The sequence below is a fragment of the Pseudorca crassidens genome, chromosome 14 (assembly GCF_039906515.1).
Source record: "Pseudorca crassidens isolate mPseCra1 chromosome 14, mPseCra1.hap1, whole genome shotgun sequence".
Classification (NCBI taxonomy): Eukaryota; Metazoa; Chordata; class Mammalia; order Artiodactyla; family Delphinidae; genus Pseudorca; species Pseudorca crassidens.
The window spans coordinates 76,632,240-76,652,085 of NC_090309.1; the positions used below are offsets into that span (position 1 = coordinate 76,632,240).

At 36.4% G+C, this 19,846-nt stretch overlaps 1 protein-coding gene and 2 pseudogenes across 3 annotated transcripts in view; all 3 read left to right on the forward strand.

Moving 5' to 3' along the window:
• Nucleotides 1–19,846, forward strand: part of LDAH (lipid droplet associated hydrolase) — a 95,076-nt gene that overhangs the window by 54,937 nt on the left and 20,293 nt on the right. For all 3 annotated transcript variants that reach the window (XM_067703609.1, XM_067703611.1, XM_067703610.1), the window contains one exon: nucleotides 11,505–11,739. In XM_067703609.1, the coding sequence (XP_067559710.1) occupies nucleotides 11,505–11,739 (235 nt within the window). The remainder of the gene's footprint in view (nucleotides 1–11,504; nucleotides 11,740–19,846) is intronic.
• On the forward strand, nucleotides 5,880–7,568 carry LOC137205769 (nuclear pore complex protein Nup88-like; annotated as a pseudogene).
• Nucleotides 7,651–8,925, forward strand: LOC137205770 (nuclear pore complex protein Nup88 pseudogene; annotated as a pseudogene).

A 19,846-nucleotide genomic window follows, 5' to 3' on the forward strand; every position in this document is an offset into this window, starting at 1 on the left:
TCTTGCTTCCTGACTCACACAGAGCATTCCAGCTCCAAGTCTAAGGAATTGCCAGATAACAGTTTCTTGATCAGCAAAGCTATTCCTTCAGATTCTGTGTAGCTTTGCCATTATTAACCAAGAGAAAGCTGATGTTGCCGAAGGCCATAGTAGCTACATGAGAATATCAGCGCTGTAGACGTGAGGATGGGTTTGTTATTGCCACCATTCGCTGAATTCTGAGGCTGCCTGGAAAACACTGGTCGATGCGGAATAACAGCTGCTCTGCAGTAGATTGCTGCACTCCAGAGCAGCTGAGCTTCCTTAATTTTCTGTTGGAGTTCTTAGTGATTCTGAATCTGAAAGACTCAAAAGGAAGTAGATTACAAGAGATTTTAAGCTGAGGAGAGCATTTTGCTTTCAAAATAAAATAAATCTGAAGTGTATAAAATGACAGAAGCTTGAGAAGAATGGGTTATAGGAAGATTTTGAAGCTATGTTTCAAATATTTAACTGTAATCATATGCAAATATCTCTGCAAATATGCAGCGTTCCTTGTAATTAACAACCCTGACATGTAGATTAAATGCATGAAATGGCTTTTTTTTTTTTACATTCAGGTAATTAAAGTGTAGAAAAACCTCTGCCCCAGAAGATCTGAGTATAATTCACATGAATGGGAAATGGTAAAAGTGGTCAGTTTCATGAATGCCATCTATCTTAAGCAAAACATATTGAAGTGGCATAATTTTTTTTCAGTATCAATTTTGAAGGATCTTCCTTCTTAGGATTTAACGTTATTTCTGAAGCTGAATGATTTGAAACACTTATAAATATTGAAATATTGGCTTATCTCTAACAATAATGGTAGCAGTTGTTTAAACCACAGGGAATTATGTCACCAAACAATAATTATTACGAAATTCTTTTGTTTGCAAGTATGTCACCAAACAATAATAATTATTAAGAAATTCTTTTGTCTGCAAGTATACCGTGTAATTAATGGTTAATGGCATGGGCTCTGAAGTTACCCTCCTCGGGTCCATACTTCGTCTTTATCACTTAGTAGCTAAACCTCACTTTTCTCATCTATAGAATGAAGACATTTACTTGATGAGGTGGTTATGCATATTAAGTGAGATTATGTATATAAAGTACATCAGCCTAGTTCCTAGAAGATAGTAAGCTATCATTACTACTGTTATTCCAAGCAGTTCCCTACTGTGGGGCATATTCCTGTCTTACTAATGTATGAAATTGTTAAGACAGAATAGAAGATCTCAAAAAGCAAGCTCTTGATCATTAAAATAGAATGGAATTTGCAGTTTATAAACTGAATACATATGATTCAATAAGCTGAATAGTCTCATCCTAAAGAGAGGAAAACATGGCCTTTTGGGGAGAAGAGATAAACTAAACTAGGATTATTCCTAGGTCTGCGTTTTGACTACCAACAGCTTTATCTTTGAAGGCTGCCTGGTTTATATTGCATGTTCTCTGACATGTCTTAACAATGTTGGCAGTCATACGAAAGGAAAAACTATGTGCTGTGTTTTCTTGTTTTCAGCTTGTTATAGTAGGGAAGTATCCTGCCATTACTGCAGCAGGTGGGCTCAGCTGATAAGCAAATAGGGAAAGTAGCAGTGATGCCATTCTTTCAAAGATGTTGAAGTACTGTTTATCATGGCTTCATTTAGTCATAACATACAGGCATAATTGCTGCACCCCAGAAAAGTAAGCTATCTGAACAGTATAAGTGTATTGAAGATATTTTTTAGATTTTACTCTGTTTAAAAATAAAATGCCTATTTAATGAAACAGGTTGTACAAAAACCACACCTGAACATCATACTCCTTACTTTATGGCTATACTTCAGATTGTTTCCTAACTTCCTTTCTGGAAAATGATTAATAATAATAATAAATTCAGGAAAAATAAACATCAAAATACTGTCTCCAATTCCCCAAACGTACCCTGTATAAAAAGTCCCACTGTGTATATTTGCTTTCCCATACTAGTCAAGAAAACATGGTTGTACTTCATTATCAAAAGTGACTCAGATTTCAAATGAGAATGTGAAATATATAAAAATGTTTCCTTAGAGTAGAATGAATTGGCCAGCCTAGAAGTTCTTTCTTTAATGAGACAGTAACATAAGAAAACGTTTTGTCATGTACACAGACTTGGAAACTTTTTCTGCACAGCTGTGTTATAAAATTGGGTATACTTCCTTGACCTCAGTGATTTTTTTGCCAGTAGGTGTCTATATGAATAAAAGAAATTTTTATTACTGTTCTTTAACCTATCATATTTGGACTATAAATTTCACTGAAATTATTGTTATGGTATCTAGGAAAAGTATAAGTTTCACCCAACAGGTAATAACTGTTGCTCTCCAAAGGCAAGAGAGGAAAACCAGTTTCATCAACTATTAGTTGTGATAAACAATCTTTGGTTTTCTTGTATTATTGAGAGGCAATGATGCCTTCAGAGTACACATTAGAACTTCCTTATTGTTTCAGTACATTCCCATGATTTCAGAGTGCACTTCAATTCTCAATTTATTATTGATATAGATCAACCAAATGTAACCCTGTAGTTCCTCGTGTATTTTTAGAGTTTTTCCTTGCATGCAGTTTTGTTTAACACAGGTCACAGTAATGGATCGTTTATACAAAGTAACGGATTGTTTCCTCTTTCTGCCAACTGATTTGATCAGCCTGAAGTTCCTTAGATACTGTGGGTTACATAACTAGTATGGAATCTGTATGGTACATTTTTTAGTATGACAGTAACTGTATTAACCATTTAATCCTTTAGGACATTTTAATAAACACAAGGAAGCCCGTTATTTTGAAGTGAATAAACTTGAAACTAAAATGAGCAATGAGTTACCATACCGGACTCAATTACCAGACTTCTTGGAAAACAGACTATTTTCATTAGTTGATTGTTCTGGTTAACTGTGGATTGGCCAGGAAAAAAAAAGGCAAAAAAAAAAACTTTTTCTTTCGAACTTTCCCCTTTTAAGTGTTTGTAATGTGTTTTAGCATATTCTCCTGCTTTTATAAGCAGAGTACAATAGAACATAATTTAGTTTTACTTTCCTGAAGAATTTGTAACACCTAAGAGTCCTAGTTATGAATATTTTCTCTTATCATCTCTGGTGCCATTATAAATGCAGAAGGTTTGAGAGTTGAATAGTTAAATTCTAGTCAGTGGAGACTGCATTATTCAGTGACATCTAATTTTCCAGGTATCACTTATAGGATATAGTTGAAGAACCTGAAAATAAGCAAAATTACCTTTGCCCTTTCAGAATAAAAAGTTCGGAGAACATATGAGCCCCAAGGCTTAGAATGTCTTCTTTGAAGCTTGCTAATTCCCTTTTATTCATAATTCCAACTATTTGGTTTCCAAGAAGAAACAGAATTTGGACACCCTCATTGTCAGCACATGCGAATCTGCCTACTGTTCATTATAGCGTAGTATTCCATTAAGTGGATATATCATAATTTATGTAACCAGTCCTAATTATGGACATTCATCTCCAGTCTTTTGCTCTTCTAAATAATTCTGTTTTCCAGTTTTCCCAACTGCATTTATTGAACAGCTCTTTTTTTTTTTCTCCACTGATAACCTTTATCATAAACTTAATTCTCATATATATTCAGGTCTGTTTCTAGACTCTTTTTTGTTCTGTTGAGCTGTGTGATCCTTTTCTGATCATACAGTTTTAACTACTGTAGCTTAATAATATGTGTAATGTTTAGTAGAGCTAATCTCCCCTCTTTCTCTTCTTTTTCAGAATTTCTAGGTTTAGTGCCTTTCATTTTCCAGATGAACATTAATATAATTTGTCAAATTTCAAAATAAAGATCATTTTTTAGTATTTTAATTGGTATTGAATGAACTGAATTGATTAACTTTGTGGGAGAATTTATATCTCTTTTGCAATGGAAGAACAAATGTCCCTTTGGATTTTAAAGTTTTCTTTATATAAGTGTAGTACATTTCTTTTTACAGTGGTATTTAGCTATTATTTTTATACATGAGATTTTGTTAATGTTTAAAACATAAGCTGAAAATAATGTTTAAAACATAAGCTGAAAATAATGGTAATTTTACCTTCCCAATATTTCTTACTTTTTTAAAAATCTTGTCAAATTTCATTGATATAGTACTTCTAGGACAGTATTAACAATACAATAACCAGAGTAATCCTATTAAGATGGAAGTCAAACATATCACCCCTGTTTTCAAAACCCTTCAAAGGCTTTTCAGTTACTCAGAGTGAAAACCAGAGGCCTATTGGACAGTCCATTGTCTGCTGCCCCTGTGATCACAGCTGCCGCAGCCTGAGCTGCTGTCCTCTAACATACTCGGCTCCAACTGTACTTCTTGCTTTTTACTCAAACACCAAATTAGGTTCTGTTTTATGGCCTTTGCACTTGCTCCTCCCTCTCCCAGAAAAACTCTTTTCCCAAATATCATCAGCCCACTCCATAACTGCCTTTGCACAAATGTCACCTTTCACTGAAGCCTTCTGTAAACACCCTATTTAGAGCTACACCACCACTTCCAGCAACTCCTGGTCTTTTTTCATTATCTTATTTCTTTCCTACCCCACCATAGGATTTGAGATTTACTAGTATTATACATCTCTTAATTACTTATTATTATTTTATTTTTATAATTATTCATTCCTTAGATTGTCATATAATTATTTTAAAATTATTAATCATTTTATTATTTATTTATTAATTATTTAATCATTGTGACTTACTAACATACACATTTTATTCATTGTTATATCATTTACTCAATTCTTTATTTAGTATTTACTGTCACTTATGTTTTTATTACTTATATCTTTCTCATGCGAAACATGGTAAGAAAGAAGAAAAAATGGGGTAAGGAGATACAAAAACTAGAAAGCACAAAATAAGATTTTAGATTTAACTCCAAAATATTGGTATTTTTTAAGTGAAAATGTAGTAAATGTATTAGTCATGTTAGTTAAAAGACATAGACTGTCAGATTAGATAGAGATAATAATCCAACTATCTTCTAAATATAAGGCTATAGAAAGGTAGACAGTAGAAGGGTGGGAAGGGTATATCTTGCAAATTCTAACCAAAAGAAAGCTGGTATAGCTATGTTAACATTAAACAAAATAAGCCCTAAGGGAAAAACATTACTAGAGATGAAGAGAGTTCCTTCATAATTATAAAAGGTTTACTCTATCAGGTACTAATAGTCAATAACAGAATAAAAGAGGTAATATCACTACTGGTGGTCCAGAGATTGAAGTATAATAGCAGGATATTATAAATAACTTCATGTCAATAAATTTAGAAGTTTAAATGAAATGGATAAATCCCTAGAAAAAGATAACATCAAAACAGATTCTCAAGGAGAAATAGAAAGCCTGAATGGTCCTAAGCCTTTAAAGAAATTGAATCAATCAATAGTCAAATCTTTCTAAAAATAAAACTCTAGAGATTTCCCTTGGTGGTCCAGTGGTTAGGACTCGGCGCTGTCACTGCTGTGGCCTGGGTTCAATCCCTGGTCAGGGAACTAAGACCCCATAAGCTGTGTGGTGTGGCAAAATCAAAACAAAACAAAACAAACAAACTTTAGGCTTCACTGGTGAGTTCTATCAAATATTCAGAGAATAAATCATTCTATTATATTACAAAATCCTCTGAATAATGGGAAAGGAAACCATAGTCTCCAACTCTGTTTTCTCAAACTAACAAAACCTACATGCAAACCTGGAATAAATAATATAAGAAAAGCAAATTATAGGCCAGGCTTACTTATCAACATGCAAAAGTCCTACACAAAATATTAGGAAACCAAATATAGTAATATAGTAACATGAGAAGGATGTATCATGACCCAGGTGGGTCTATCCCAAAAATAGAAAGTTAGTTTCACATTAGAAAATCAATTGATAGTTTACCACATTAATAAATGAAAGGAGAAAAATCATACGATCATTTCAATAGGGACAGAAAAGGTATTTTATAAAACTCAGTATCCATATATGGGTTTTATCCATTTAAAACTCATATCCGTATCCAATGCAGGGAGCCAAAAATACTCAAGGCATTTTTGAAAAACAAGAAAATGGGGTTTAAGTTACTCTACCAAATACCAAAATATAAAGCTTTAGTAAATAAGATGTGTGCTCGTGGCACAGAGTTAGAAGAGTAGGCCGGTAGGACAGATTATAGAACCCTGGAAAGGACCTGTTCACATATACACAGGATTTACAACAGAAATGTCACTGCAGAAGGGCAGTCTTTGCAGTTAATAGTGCTGGAACAGTTGAGTTTCCATATGGAAAAAAATGAAATTAGACCCATATTTCACACCACACATAAAAATCAGTTTCAGGTAGATTATGAACCAAAAAGTGAAAGACTAAGCCGTCGAGCTTTTAGAGATATTATTGAAGAACATTGGCTGCCAAGGAGCCTGCAGTGACTGTGAACTGCGGCCAACCTGGCTTTCTTACCGTATCGTGTTCCTATAGCTCCAGGTGGGAGTGACAAAGGAGAGCCCAGCTGAGGCTGAGAACTCAGTTTCTTCATCATTGTCTTTGCTGCCACTGCAGCTGCTAACAAGAAACCTGCTCTTCAGCATCGAGGGAGAACTCTTCCTGTGGGGTGGGGAAGGGAGCTCCTTCTTAGCCCTTCAGCTGGGAGGCCTCAGCAGGGCAGTGAGAAACCCTGCCTCTCTCAATACCAAAGATTGCTTTATACAAATCCACCCCTGTTTGAAATCTCTCAAGACTTAAGTCCCATAGAACATTGGTAGCACTTACAGGAGTTAAAGGACTCATGATATTAGAATTACGTCAAGAGATAGAGGAAGAAATCTGAATTTGAAGGTATAAAAGTCAGTGGTTAATTGTAGTACCACTCCAGTTGCTAAAAGATTTTTATTGTTTCTACCCTTCAGAGTCTTAAAGCGTGCTGTTTGGTATCCAAGTGAAATGCCAGATCCCTGGATTAAACTGCTAACATTAGATGATATGATAAAATTTACTTTCTATGTGAGCTCCAGACACCCACCAAAGGGATCATACTTTCGAAAACAGAAGAAGAAAGGCTAATAATTAATGCCATATTGTTTAAGAGTTCTTGCTGATCCACATCATTAGTACTTGGTATTGTTAGATTTCTTATTTTTTGCCAGTCTGAAGGGTATATTCCATATCTCCAAGAGAGACAGCAGCCCTATTTGACTTTGAGCCATTGGGAGCAGTCCTGAAGAATATCTTTGGACAGAAAAGGCAAAGGTGAAGCAGTAGCATACCCACTCTATATGGAATACGAGAATACAGAGACCTGTTCAAGAACCCTGGAGACATCAGGAAGCGATCAGGTTCTTTACTTATGCTTCCCAAGACTGAAGGTAACTACAGTCAGGATGCTCACGCTACATACTCTGCTTATCCTGTGTCCTCAACACCATAGGCATCACTGATGAATCAGGAATGCTGTGTCCCTGTGTTATGCTAGAAGGGGAAGAAGAAGGTGACCAAGTATCAAATGTCCCTGGATCCCGAAGCTGATTTCATTTCTCCTGTGTTTGTGTTCAAATGCATTGAGTTAGGGACTTCCCTGGTGGTGCAGTGGTTAAGAATCCACCTGCCAATGCAGGGGACGTGGGTTCGATCCCTGGTCCGGGAAGATCCCATGTGCCACGGAGCAACTAAGCCCGTGCATCAAAACTACTGAGCCTGCACTCTAGAGCCCATGAGCCACAAGTACTGAAGCCTGCGTGCTCTAGGGCCTGCCTGCCACAACTACTGAGCCCCCATGCTGCAACTAGTGAAGCCCACGTGCCTAGAGCCCGTGCTTCGCAACAAGAGAAGCCACCACAATGAGAAGCCCACGCACTACAACAAAGAGTAACCCCCCTCACTGCAACTAGAGAAAGCCCATGCGCAGCAACGAAGACCCAACGCAGCCAAAAATAAAATAAAAGTAAAAAAAAACCAAGACAAATGCATTGAGTTAGAGTTCACACTGAAATTGGCATCCAGGGAGAATGATTCCTTTAACTGACTTTTCTTGTCCAGTCAGACTTCCCAGAGATCCTGTAACCTTTGTGTGAATCTTTATATATAACCTTTGTATAAACCCATTGTAATGCAGGCAGCTGGCTCTGACTGGAAGATTCTGGATCATCCCTGACATTCTGGAGCCCACAGATCTGCATCACAAGTGCCCATGAATGCCCCATAAAGGCCCCAAAGGCCTTTATTAAGCACAGTCCGTGCAGCATCTCCTCTGCTTTGTGCTTGAGAAGATGCCAAGGTGGCAGAAACTCCCACCTTCTGGGTGAAACTCAGCGTTCACTCAAAAAGCACATTATGAGCGCTTTGTCGTGTGTTGTTACTGACCCAGCATTTTAAAATCATCTGAAAAGGCTGTGCCTCCCTGCTCCCAGAGAACACCAAGGCCACGGGGAACAGTACCCTACTTATGTGACAGAGGAGGAGATCTAGTAGAGATCAAATTACTGTGACCAAAAATAAACAACTAAAATATCTCATATATTGTTGAGAGAAAAGGAAAGGTCTGCAGGAAATGGCTAAGCACTTAGCTGATAGATACGACCAAGGAAGAACAAGAAGATACCATGATTAGAAAGAAGAGTCCTCCACAGTTTTCACCCTCAAATCCCTGTTCTCTATTAGTGAGACAGACATGAAGGCACAATGACAGGTGTTACCTGATCAACTTTAACATTTGGTCAGTGCCATCAAATAGGTTACTATGAAAAAGGACTGTCAACAGTGGAAGGTAAAAAAGAGACTGAGTCCACAAAACCCCACCTTTACTGTCGGGGCCTACCAGGAAAAGTGCATCAAGTTCATCCAGGAGGAAGAATGTAAATACATAAGGGAAGTGGCAAATCACTGATGCCTGAAATCAAAGGAACAGACTCACAGCTGAAGTTAAACACAGCCCAAGGCTTAAATCCACACTGTAGAACAGATAAGAGGTAGCATGAAAAAATATCTTCTAGAATTTCTTAAACCACAGACAAAGAACAATAACTGTAAGAGAAAAGACTTAAATTCAACTGCATCAAACTTAAGAACTTATCTCCATTAAGAAAAAAAAGAATAAGGGTTGAACAGGCAAGCCAAGAACTGCAACATGACAAAGGACTGGTATCTAAAATAAAAAGCAACTTCTACAAATCAATAAAAAATAAGACAGTCTAATAGAAAAATGTGAGACTTAAATAAGACATTTGCAAAGGATATATAGAAAATGTCCAAAAAGCATATAAAAGCCTTATCAGTCATCAGAGAAACACAAGTTACAGCCACAATGAAATACCTCTAAACACCAGGTTAGTCAATTATAATTACAAAGTTTGCCAGTACCAAATGTGAGGAAATGTAACAATATGAACCCTCATGTATGTTTTATATGCTTTTCTGTATGTAAATTGGTATAAGTACTTTGAAAAACTATTGGGGAAATTGGGATTGACATATATACACTAATAGGTATAAAATGGATAACTAATAAGAACCTGCTGTATAAAATAATAGATAAAATAAAATTCAAAAAAAAAATTGGAACTACCTATTCAAGCTGCACGTGTGCAACCATATGACCCCATATTTGTACTTCGAGGTGATATAGTCAACAGATATACACGCACACATGCACAAGAGACGTGTGTAAAAATATTATAACAGCATATTTGTAATAACAACACAAATATCTGTCAGTAAAATAAATTGTGTTATGTTCTTACAGTGGAAAACTGTATAGCAAAGATAGTGAGCTATTGCTACATGTATCAGCATGGTTGGATGTTATAAACAATGTTGAGTGAAGCAAGTAAAATACAAAAACATACTGCATGATTACGTTTATATAAAGTTCATTAACAGACAAAAATTAACTATGATATTAAGGGATAGGTATTAGTCTGCTCGAACTGCCATAACAAAATGCCATAGACTGGGTGGCTTAAACAACTGACATGTATTTTCTCACAGTTCTGGAGATTGGAAGTCCAAGATCAGCATGCCAGCATGGTCAGTTTCCAGTGAAATTTCTTCCTGGCTTGTAGATGGCCACCTTCTGTCTGTGTGTTCGCCAGACCTCTTCTCTGTGTGTTCTTGGGATGAGAGTAAGCTCTCAGGTGTCTGTCCTTATAAGGATACTAATCCTATCCATTAGGGCCCCACTCTTATGACCTTATATAACCGGAATTACCTCTCTCTACATGCAGTCACCTTGGGAGTTAGGACTTCGTCATATCAATTTGGGGGTGACACAGTTCAGTCTATAGCAGCATGATAAGCATTAATATAAAGCAAAATAAGGAAGTGATTATAGTATTAAGGAATGATAAGTATTGATATAAAGTAAAGTAAGAAAATCAGTATAGAGATTACCTAAGATGTGAGCAGAGGAAGGGGTTGTGATGGGAAGATGCCATGCTGGCAATGTCTTCTTTCTTGACCCACACAGCTGTTCATTTTATAAATTATTTGTTAAATTGAACATTTATGTTTCATATGCTTTTCTGTATGTTATACTTAACAATTTAAAACAATTTAAAAAGTAAAAAAAGTTTTTTAAAGTTTTTTTTAAAGTAAAAAAAAAAAGGTTTTTTTTAAAGTCCATTCTCATTTCCTGTTCTACAATCTGTTAACATTGATGAGCTGTTCCATTTATGTTATCCTATTATTAATATGGATTATACTTAACTATTTTGACTTTTCTGATCCCCATATAAATTATTTTTATATATTAATTTTTTAATATTAATATGGTAAATAATGGTAAATTTTAAATGTTTTAGCGATGCTCTTTTCATCTGGTGTATTATTAAAATATATTTCATGATATTCTGATGAGTTGAAATGATATTTTTGTCCTTAAACATTTTCCCACATAGGTAGAAATTCCCAGCTTCCTTTGTCCCTGGCCTACACTTTATTGAGGTTGAATCAGTTGCTAAAAATATATTTGGTCCTATGAAAGATTATCTTTGGCTGGTAAGATTAAGGAATAGAGGAGCTTTTCAAAAGTGAACTATCTCCAAATATAATCAATAAAAGAAATTCTGACCAGAAATGGAGTCTTTTATGTAGCTTTATTCTCTTTTGACATCATTAGTCAGTCAAGTTGGTATAACTACTGAAATGGTACATTCATTTCTACTTTCAGCAATCCTTCAAAGGGATTGTGAGTTGCCGTCACAATCAATAACTTATCTAGGAATCTGATTTCCTCCTCACCCTGAAAATTAACCCCAGCAACTTAAGGGGCATCCTTATATCCTACCCAGGTTGGTTGAGGGCTGAGAAGGCAGTGGGTGGTACTTCTTCTCAGTCTGAATAGATTGTTAGCCATATTATAAAACCCAGTCCTTTGTAGATACTATATAGAAGAAACAATAAAGCAATGACTTATCCCTTAAGAAAACGTCTCATCAAAGTGTGTTTGTTTTTTTTTTATTATTGTAGGTAATTCGCTCTTTTCTGCTCTTTCCAACAATTGAGCGAATGTCTGAGTCACCCAGAGGCAAGCTCGCCACTCCACTTTTGTGCTGGTTTCGATATGCTTTCTATGTTCCTGGCTACTTACTACTTAAACCGTGGCCTGAGAAAATCAAATCCTTGGTGATCAGAATGCTCCTTCGAAGGATGAACCTACAGAGTGAATTTTCGTTTCTGAATATGTTGGAACCGTTCTGCCTCAGTAAGCACATTTTAAAATGTATATGTTTATTCTTGTATCAGAAAGTGTTAAGAGAATAAGCTCAGACAGTAGATGAGTATCAAGCAAGGAATTATTTGTTGTATTTTTCTCCCAAAAGTTTAAAACTAGAAATAAAAAGAAAATAGTGGGGGGTATTCTAAATGACAGAAAAGCCTCATCAAGCTTTAATTTTAAACCTTATCCTTCTGATTCTCCACTCTAGCTACAGGATGATGAGAAAGAATTCTTCTGTATCGAGTATATATGGAGTCCTTACAGGAATCCAGGGTGTGCCCTGTTAAGCTCAGTATGTGAACTTTGCAAAAATCAGCCCAAGGAAATCAGGCCTAATATTCCCATAGAGTGAACAGGCTATGATTTTACTTTGCTCTTTAAAAGTTTTTGGAGAAGTCTGAGTTATAAAACTAATAATAAATAATAGTCATGGTAATGTAACACTGGATGCGTTACTGATTTTGGTTTCTGAATGTGCCAGGGAATGTTTTTGCTACTTTACTTCTTGGCTTCAAATGCTGTTTTTAAATGTAATTTATCTGTTTAGTTAATACTAATTTATATATTTACAAATGATTTTAATAATAAAATATGCTACTTTCTTAATCCATAAAATGGGATAATAATATCCCATACCTCAAAAGATTATTATAGGATTAAATGTGATAATATATGCAAAGTGTCTATCTAGTATTTTATTTATAATAAGCCTCCAATGAATGATATAACAACAGTTGCAGCAGCAGCAGCTAATAGCTGCTGTTCTAAGCTTTAACCTGTAGTCCTCAGAAGAACTAATAAGGTTTAGGTATTATTATTGTCCCCATTTTACAAATAAAGATACTGAGGTTCAGAGAAGTTATGTGATTTGCCTGAAGTCACACAACTAGTGGGTAGTGTTCGAACTCCAGCAATATGCCACGGTGTTAAACTTCCTTTTACCATAGCTGCTGCTATTATTGTCTCTTTGCTCCTTTCAGTCATAAAAGCAGGACTCCTGAGTAAAGTTTACCATGCTCACCTACGTCGAGTGCCATGAGATCATGTGCACAGTGAATCCAGAAGCAAGTCACAGCCCTGCCTTTAGAATCGTACAGCTACAGATTGTATGGGAGGTGTTTTTCTAAATGTGTAGCAAGAAGCAGTCATCACAAATACAAAGTTCAATATATTTTCTGTATTTGTGGATTTTTATGCTCTCCCCAACTCTCATTCTTTGTTATAGGCTTAGCACAGTAGCAGCAGAAGATGAGATAGGGAGTAGGGAAGCAAGGCTCAGGACAGTCATAAAAATCACAAAACGTTGAAGTTGGAGATGTCCCTTGAAGACCTTCTGGTCCAGCCCCTTATTTTTCCCTCATAGAAGAGAAAGAAATGGCCTAGTAAGTGAAAATGGCACTGACTACAAGTCAGAAACCCTCAACTCTCATTTTGGTTTTGCCTCAGACTCCCTCTGCGGCCTCAATTTAGTCCCTTCCCCTCTCTGGTTCTCAGTCATTGATCCAATCAAGAGTTAGACTGGACACATTTGGAAATTGAGATCAAATGGAAATCATTTGAAATTCTGGCAAACATATATAAAACTACTCCACGTATACTTCAATAAGTCATTACAGTTTACAAGGTTTTTTTTTTCCCCTTCTTTAATCTTTTTCTTTTTACCCTTAGAAAGGATTTTAAAAAAGCATTCTCTAGTTAAGGAATCCATTTTCCTCCAAGGACTTCTGCTTCCAGGAAGATGAAATAGATGTATTCGTCTCCCTGTTTCTCCTACTAAGTGCTAAAAATCCTGCATATTATATGTAAAACAAATATAAGACTCTGAAAGGTGGAGAAGAAAGCAGACTATGTAGGGACTTTGGGACCCACAGAGCAACACAGTGGTAAGTTCCCTGGGTTTTCTTTTTACCACATGTATCCTAGACTTGGAGCCAGTGACCCAGAAATACCAATGGGTGTGGATTTTTAAAAAGCCCTGAAAAAAACCTGCACTCTATAGCCAGAGGACCAGGAAAATGACAGCCTTTCTAAAAGAAACTTTTGGATAATGACTGCCCTAATCTAGCCATGCACCATAGTAAAAACCGTGGCCTTATCCCTACCCAAATCAGCAAAGGCCAAGTGGGAGGCCTGGACTTTACCCCACACCCAACAGTAATGAGGCACACCTCTCCTTCCTCACTAGCGTGGTGTCCAGAAGAGGCTGGTTGGAGAAGCAGGACTTTCACCACTGCCCAGCAGTAATGAGGCCACTACCACCACCACTCCTAGGAGATCAGTGGGGATCATATGGGAAAAGCAGTAAGGCAATTCTGCCTCTCCTGGCTGGGATGGTAATAATGGAAGCCTAGTGGGGAGTCAGAATTCCTACCCATGCCCAGCAATAATGAGGAGCCCTTCCACCCCTTGGTTGTCAATAGAAACCAAATGGAGAACCTGGATTTCTGCCTCACCTGGCAGTAGTGAGATGGCACTTCTCCTTCCCCACTTCCCTTGCTGAAGAAGTGTCAGGGAAAAAAAACCAAAAAAACCCCACCTAAAATAGAAAGTTTAAATAAGATCAGGAGTATCATAATATCCCATTGTCCTTGTTTTAGTTAAAAATCACTTGTCATACCAAAAACCCAGAAAATCTCAATTTGAATGGAAGAAGATAATAAATGCCAATACCAAATGACAGAGATATTAGAATTTTCTGACAAAGATTTTAAAGCAGTCATTATAAAATACTTCAATGAGCAATTAATAAACATGTTGGAAAAAATGAAAAAAAAAAGTCTCAGGAAAGAGAAGATTTAAAGAAAAACTGAATGGAAAATTTAGAACTGAAAAATATAATAGCCAAATTAAAAACTCAGTGTTTGAGCTCAACAATAAAATGGAGCAGACAGAGGAAAGAACCAGGGAACATAAAGATATAACAATAAAAATAGGAACTTCCCAAATTTGGTAAAAGGCATAAACCTACAAAATTCAAGAAGCTAGATGAACTCCAAATAAGTAAACCCAAAGAAATCCACACCAAGACACATAAACATTTGAAAACGAAAGTAAGGAAAATATCTTGAAAGCAGCCAGAGAGAAATGATACATATTTATAGAGGAAAATCTATTTGAGTGACAACTACTTTCTCTTCAGAATCTATAGAGGCCAAAAGAAATGGCATATATTTCAAGTGTAAATAGAACAGAACCATCAATACAGAATTCTATATCCAGCAAAAATGTGCTTCAGGAAGGAAGAGAAAATTAAGACACTCTCCAATGAAGGGAAACTAAAGGAATTTGTAACTATCAGACCTATCCTAAAAGAATACCTATAGGAAGTTCTCTAAACTGAAAATAAATGATCAAAGAAGGAATCTTGAAACGTTTAGAAAGGAAAGAACAGAAAGAAAAAATGTGGGTAATTACATTTTTCCTTCTCCTCTTGAGATTTCTAAATTATGTTTAACAGTTGAAGCAAAAATTATAACATTGATATGATCTAAGTGTATACAGAAGTATTTAAGGCAATTATATTATAAATAGGGGAGGGTAAAATAACATAAAGGGAAGTAATATACTTCTGTACTTCACTTGAACTGGTAAAATGTCAACACCAGTAAACTGTATTAAGTTACATATCTAATGTAATACCTAGAATGACCACTTTAAAATCTATAAAAATAGACATACTCCAAAACACTATAGGTAAATCAAAATAGAATTCTAAAACATTTATTAAAAAATATAGGAAGGCCAGAGAAAGAACACAGAGAAATAGAAAACAGACAACCATCAGAAAACAGATAATAAAATGGCATACAGGCTCTAACATACCAATAATTACATTAAATGTAAATGGTCAAAATATACCAATTAAAAGATAAAGATTGACAAAGTGGATTAAAAAACAGAACCTAAATATATACTGTCTTTAGAAAACTTGGTTAAAATATAATCGTATAGGTAGACTGAAAGTAAAAGAATGGGAAAAGATACATCATGCAAACATTAATCAAAAGGAACTAGTAATGACTATATTAATATCAGATAAAGTGAACTTCATAGCAAAGAAAATTACCAAGAACATAGAGTGACAATACATAATAATAACAATGAAAGGTTCAATTTACCAAGGAGTCATAGCAATTCTAAATGTGTATGCATGAAACAAGTGAGCGGCAAAATATATGAAGCAAAAACTGATAGAACTGAAAGGAGTAATGGACAAATGCACAATTATAGGTGGACGCTTAAACACCCCTCTCTCAACAATCAGCCAAATGATAGAACAGAAAAAATTAGCAAGGATATACATAAATTAGCAACAGTATCAACCAACAGGATTTAATAGACATTTATAGAACACTCCACCCAAAACATCTGGGTTTCTGATAGGCATTAGATAGGGAAATATTTTCTAAACCCAAATCAGCACATGGGATATAAGAAAGTTTTATTTGTTTTTCTATATATATTTAGTGACTATGTAACACATCACATATGACATATGACGTGTTTAATGTTTTTTCATTAAAATGGGTACTTATATAAAGATTTTTTTTCAATTTTTCTACAACAGAATTGTAAACACCCTCTTGAAGAAGTAGGCTCCATAGGCTGCACTTGAGAGAAGGGAATCTTCCTTTCAGCTGCAGTGATTGACCTCTTACTGAGTCTTCCTGGAGCTGCAAGTGCAGGCATCAAGGAGCAAGACAGTTTGGGCATAGGACACAGTCCCCTCCCTGACTCAAGGCAACCAGAGCCTTCCAGCTGCATTGTTGCTTGGGGAACCCTGGGATTTCTTTCTCATAGTAGAGTTATACTGTGTGCAAAATAGACTTTTAGACCAGACTAAACACTCAGCCACATTGCTTTATCTCTGTTCCAAACAACCAACTTGCAAACAAACTTTTGGAGCACAGCCCTTATGTTTCTGACATCCTTTCCTTCTCTGATTTTCTCTTCTCTTCCTTCTGGATCTGCCTTTCTGATATCCAAGTAACTAGTACTTCAGTAGTCTCTTTTGTTTCCCCATTACCCACCCTGTCTGTATAACCTTGGGTAAAGAGAAAGGAGGCAAGAATTACCTGTCTTCTTGCTGCTTTGTGTTCTTGGTTTATTCTCTGCATGGGAACTTAGTTCAGTCTCCTAGTAGTGACCATAGGCTAACCCTTAAGCAAGCATTGCAATCATCCTAGCCGGCCTCTTTATACCTCTCCCCTTTGGGTCCCGTGTCGCCCCTGCCTCCTCTTGCAACAGCTACCACAGAACCTGCCTTTACCCAGGCTTGCCCTGGCCATGCCTCTAGTGATTCCTGTTCCCTTGCTTGTGACAAATGCAAGAAGGCCCCTGCGGAGAGGGACTGATACTCATCAGATAAGACCCTGGCCCTTGCGGATGATTAGTGCGCTCCTCCCGAGCTTATATCCCATGAATGGTGAAGGGTAATCGATACTCAAACCAGTCACTTGAGTTGGTGACATGATTTTCATGTTACACAAAGATAGGGGTCATTAGGGGAAAGGAATACTAGGTCTGAGATCATTTTCAGTGGTCAAATCTATGCCGTCCGGACCTTCCTCCTCCAGACCTGCTTCTCTGTGGCTTGACTGTCATCCAGACAATGACCTTTAGCGTACCAGTTTGACTTTTAGGAGGACTTGGGGTGTTTTCACATTATGTAATGTCTGTGCTTCAGCAGAAATCTTATGGAAACAAATGGAGGAAGTTTGCCAGTCCAAGTAGTGGATAATAAATCCTGACCTATCTGGATAGAAACTGATTTTCTGTATCCTTTAGTTTATACACATATTTTTTTATTGTAGTAAGGTCTGAAAAATTCAAGGAACCAAATTATTCAAGTATTTCAAATGCTGTTGTCCTTTTGGCAGAAATGGTGCTTCTTAGAGGCTGAGATGCTATGTGTTAGCCTTCTTCAGCAGACTGAGTGAAACATCCTTTCCTATCCAGCATTCAGGATAGAGGAGCCCTAATTCAATTAGGGTACTTCATAAACTTTACCACAGTGTTCATTAGATCAATTGATATAACTAGATTGTTTTGAATGTTATTTTTAAAGAAAATATATGGTTTTTTTCTTTAATTTTAAATCTGGAATATTTGCTACTACACATTTTCTTTAGAATAGATGTTCTTCTGTTTCATGAGAAATAAATTTTTGAGGGAGACAGCTGAATTGGATTTTCTGATCAAAGCTAAAAGCAAATATATTTTAGCTTAGCAGTATCACAGGTCAAGATAATTAATGTTAAAAAATATTCTAGGGTCTTTTTGTTAGGCCAAATTGATGTTTTAATTCCTTTCAGTTACCTAACTAGAAAAACATAGTGCAGACAAAGGGCATTCCTGGTAGATTACGTTACTTCTGTTGCATACATTCTTGTAAAAGACACTTTCCTAATCTTTCCTTTCCTTAATCAAATATGGAAATAACTTTTAAAAACATATACAGTGATATGAAATGAACAGAACTATTCAATGAACTGACACATAAGCTTCACTAAAAAATCACAAATTTCTTCTCAGCATATTTTTGACTTAATCCCAGAATAATATTTTGAATAAGACAAAACCAGACTGCCATGTTACCTATTCTCTCATTTATGTGTGTAGCTTAGGAAAATCCATTTATAAAAGCCAACTTCAGCTTTAGTTATTCATGGAAGTTTAGCCTAAAATTCAGCAATGAAGGAAAAGATTTTGTGTGTGTGTGGTCAGTATCAGGATTTAGGGCAAAAGGTGATTAGATACAGTACTAGAATATCATCTCTGGTTTAGAAGTAAATGACTCAGTGAAGGTTTTATTATTTTTTTCTATAGAAATTTATATATATCTTTAAATTATCTGCCACTCTAAAAGTTGTATTATTTTTTAAAAAATCATACACCTTGAGTTGTGTGTTTCACTTTGGTGAACTCAATATCACATAGATAAGACTATCTGTTTGCAGACTAAATCAATGGTTATAATAACGAAGGTCTTGGCTTATGGAGGAACACGTGAATAGTAAACATTACTCCAAATTACGCAGAAATTTTAGAATGGGAGAATTACTTTTTTAGATCTGGTTTTTACATTGTTAAAAGCCACAATTGGCACAAATAGAAACTGTAGAAAACGATCGGGGAAAAAAATAAAGACCTACCAAAGAACTGGCCCTTGTAAGACTTCATCTGGGTTTCTGAGCATGTGTAATCCTGCTTAACTTCTGACAAACTCTCCTGGTTTATGCTTCTTGATTGCCTAGCCTGAACTTTGCCTGAGCAGCTCTGGACAGAACTCTGCTGGAGCGTGGGATACTCACATCTCCAGGACTATCCAGTTTCACAGTCTGTCCTCGGCCCCAAGAATTTTGCTACCATGCAGCCCTGCTTGGCTCGCACCTAACTCCTCTACATTTGGTAACATCTTGCCAGCCTCAGGACCAGTTAGAAGATGTGCTAGGAGGGGCTATCCTTGGAACGGCCTTTTTGCAGTCAGCTCCTACCTCTTCCCTCCTATAGGGAGGATCTAGTATGTATAGATAAAGATTGATGCCACCCTCCTCCCCTACTCAAGTACCAGAATCTGATAGGAAGTTGACAACAACATCAACCCCTGTTAACCAAAAACACCCAGAAAATCGAGAGACCCCATTTTTATTTGCTTTTATTAGCTAAGACTGAATTTGGCTACAGATAACAGAAAACTAAATTACAGTGGCCTAAACAGATAGGGATCTATTGATATTTTTCTCATGCACCAAGAAATATAAAGGGGAGAGTCCAGAGATGAATAGTATCTCAACAGTGCCATCAACGATGTGCGTTCTTTCTGGATTTCCACTCTGTCCTCAGCACATTTATCCTCATGCTCGTCATCTCGTGATCACATGATGACTTCTACTCTAGGCCTCATGCCTGACATTCAGATGGAATTAAGGAAAATGGGGCAAAAGCAGAGGCTTATTCCTGATGAGGCTTTGGCTTATGTAGGAAGAGAAGTCCTCCCCCAGGAACCTTGCCTCTCCATTGCCTCTAGTAGCCAACACTAGGCCATATCCCTAGCTATAAGGGATGTGGAAAAGCCATATGTTTTGACTTT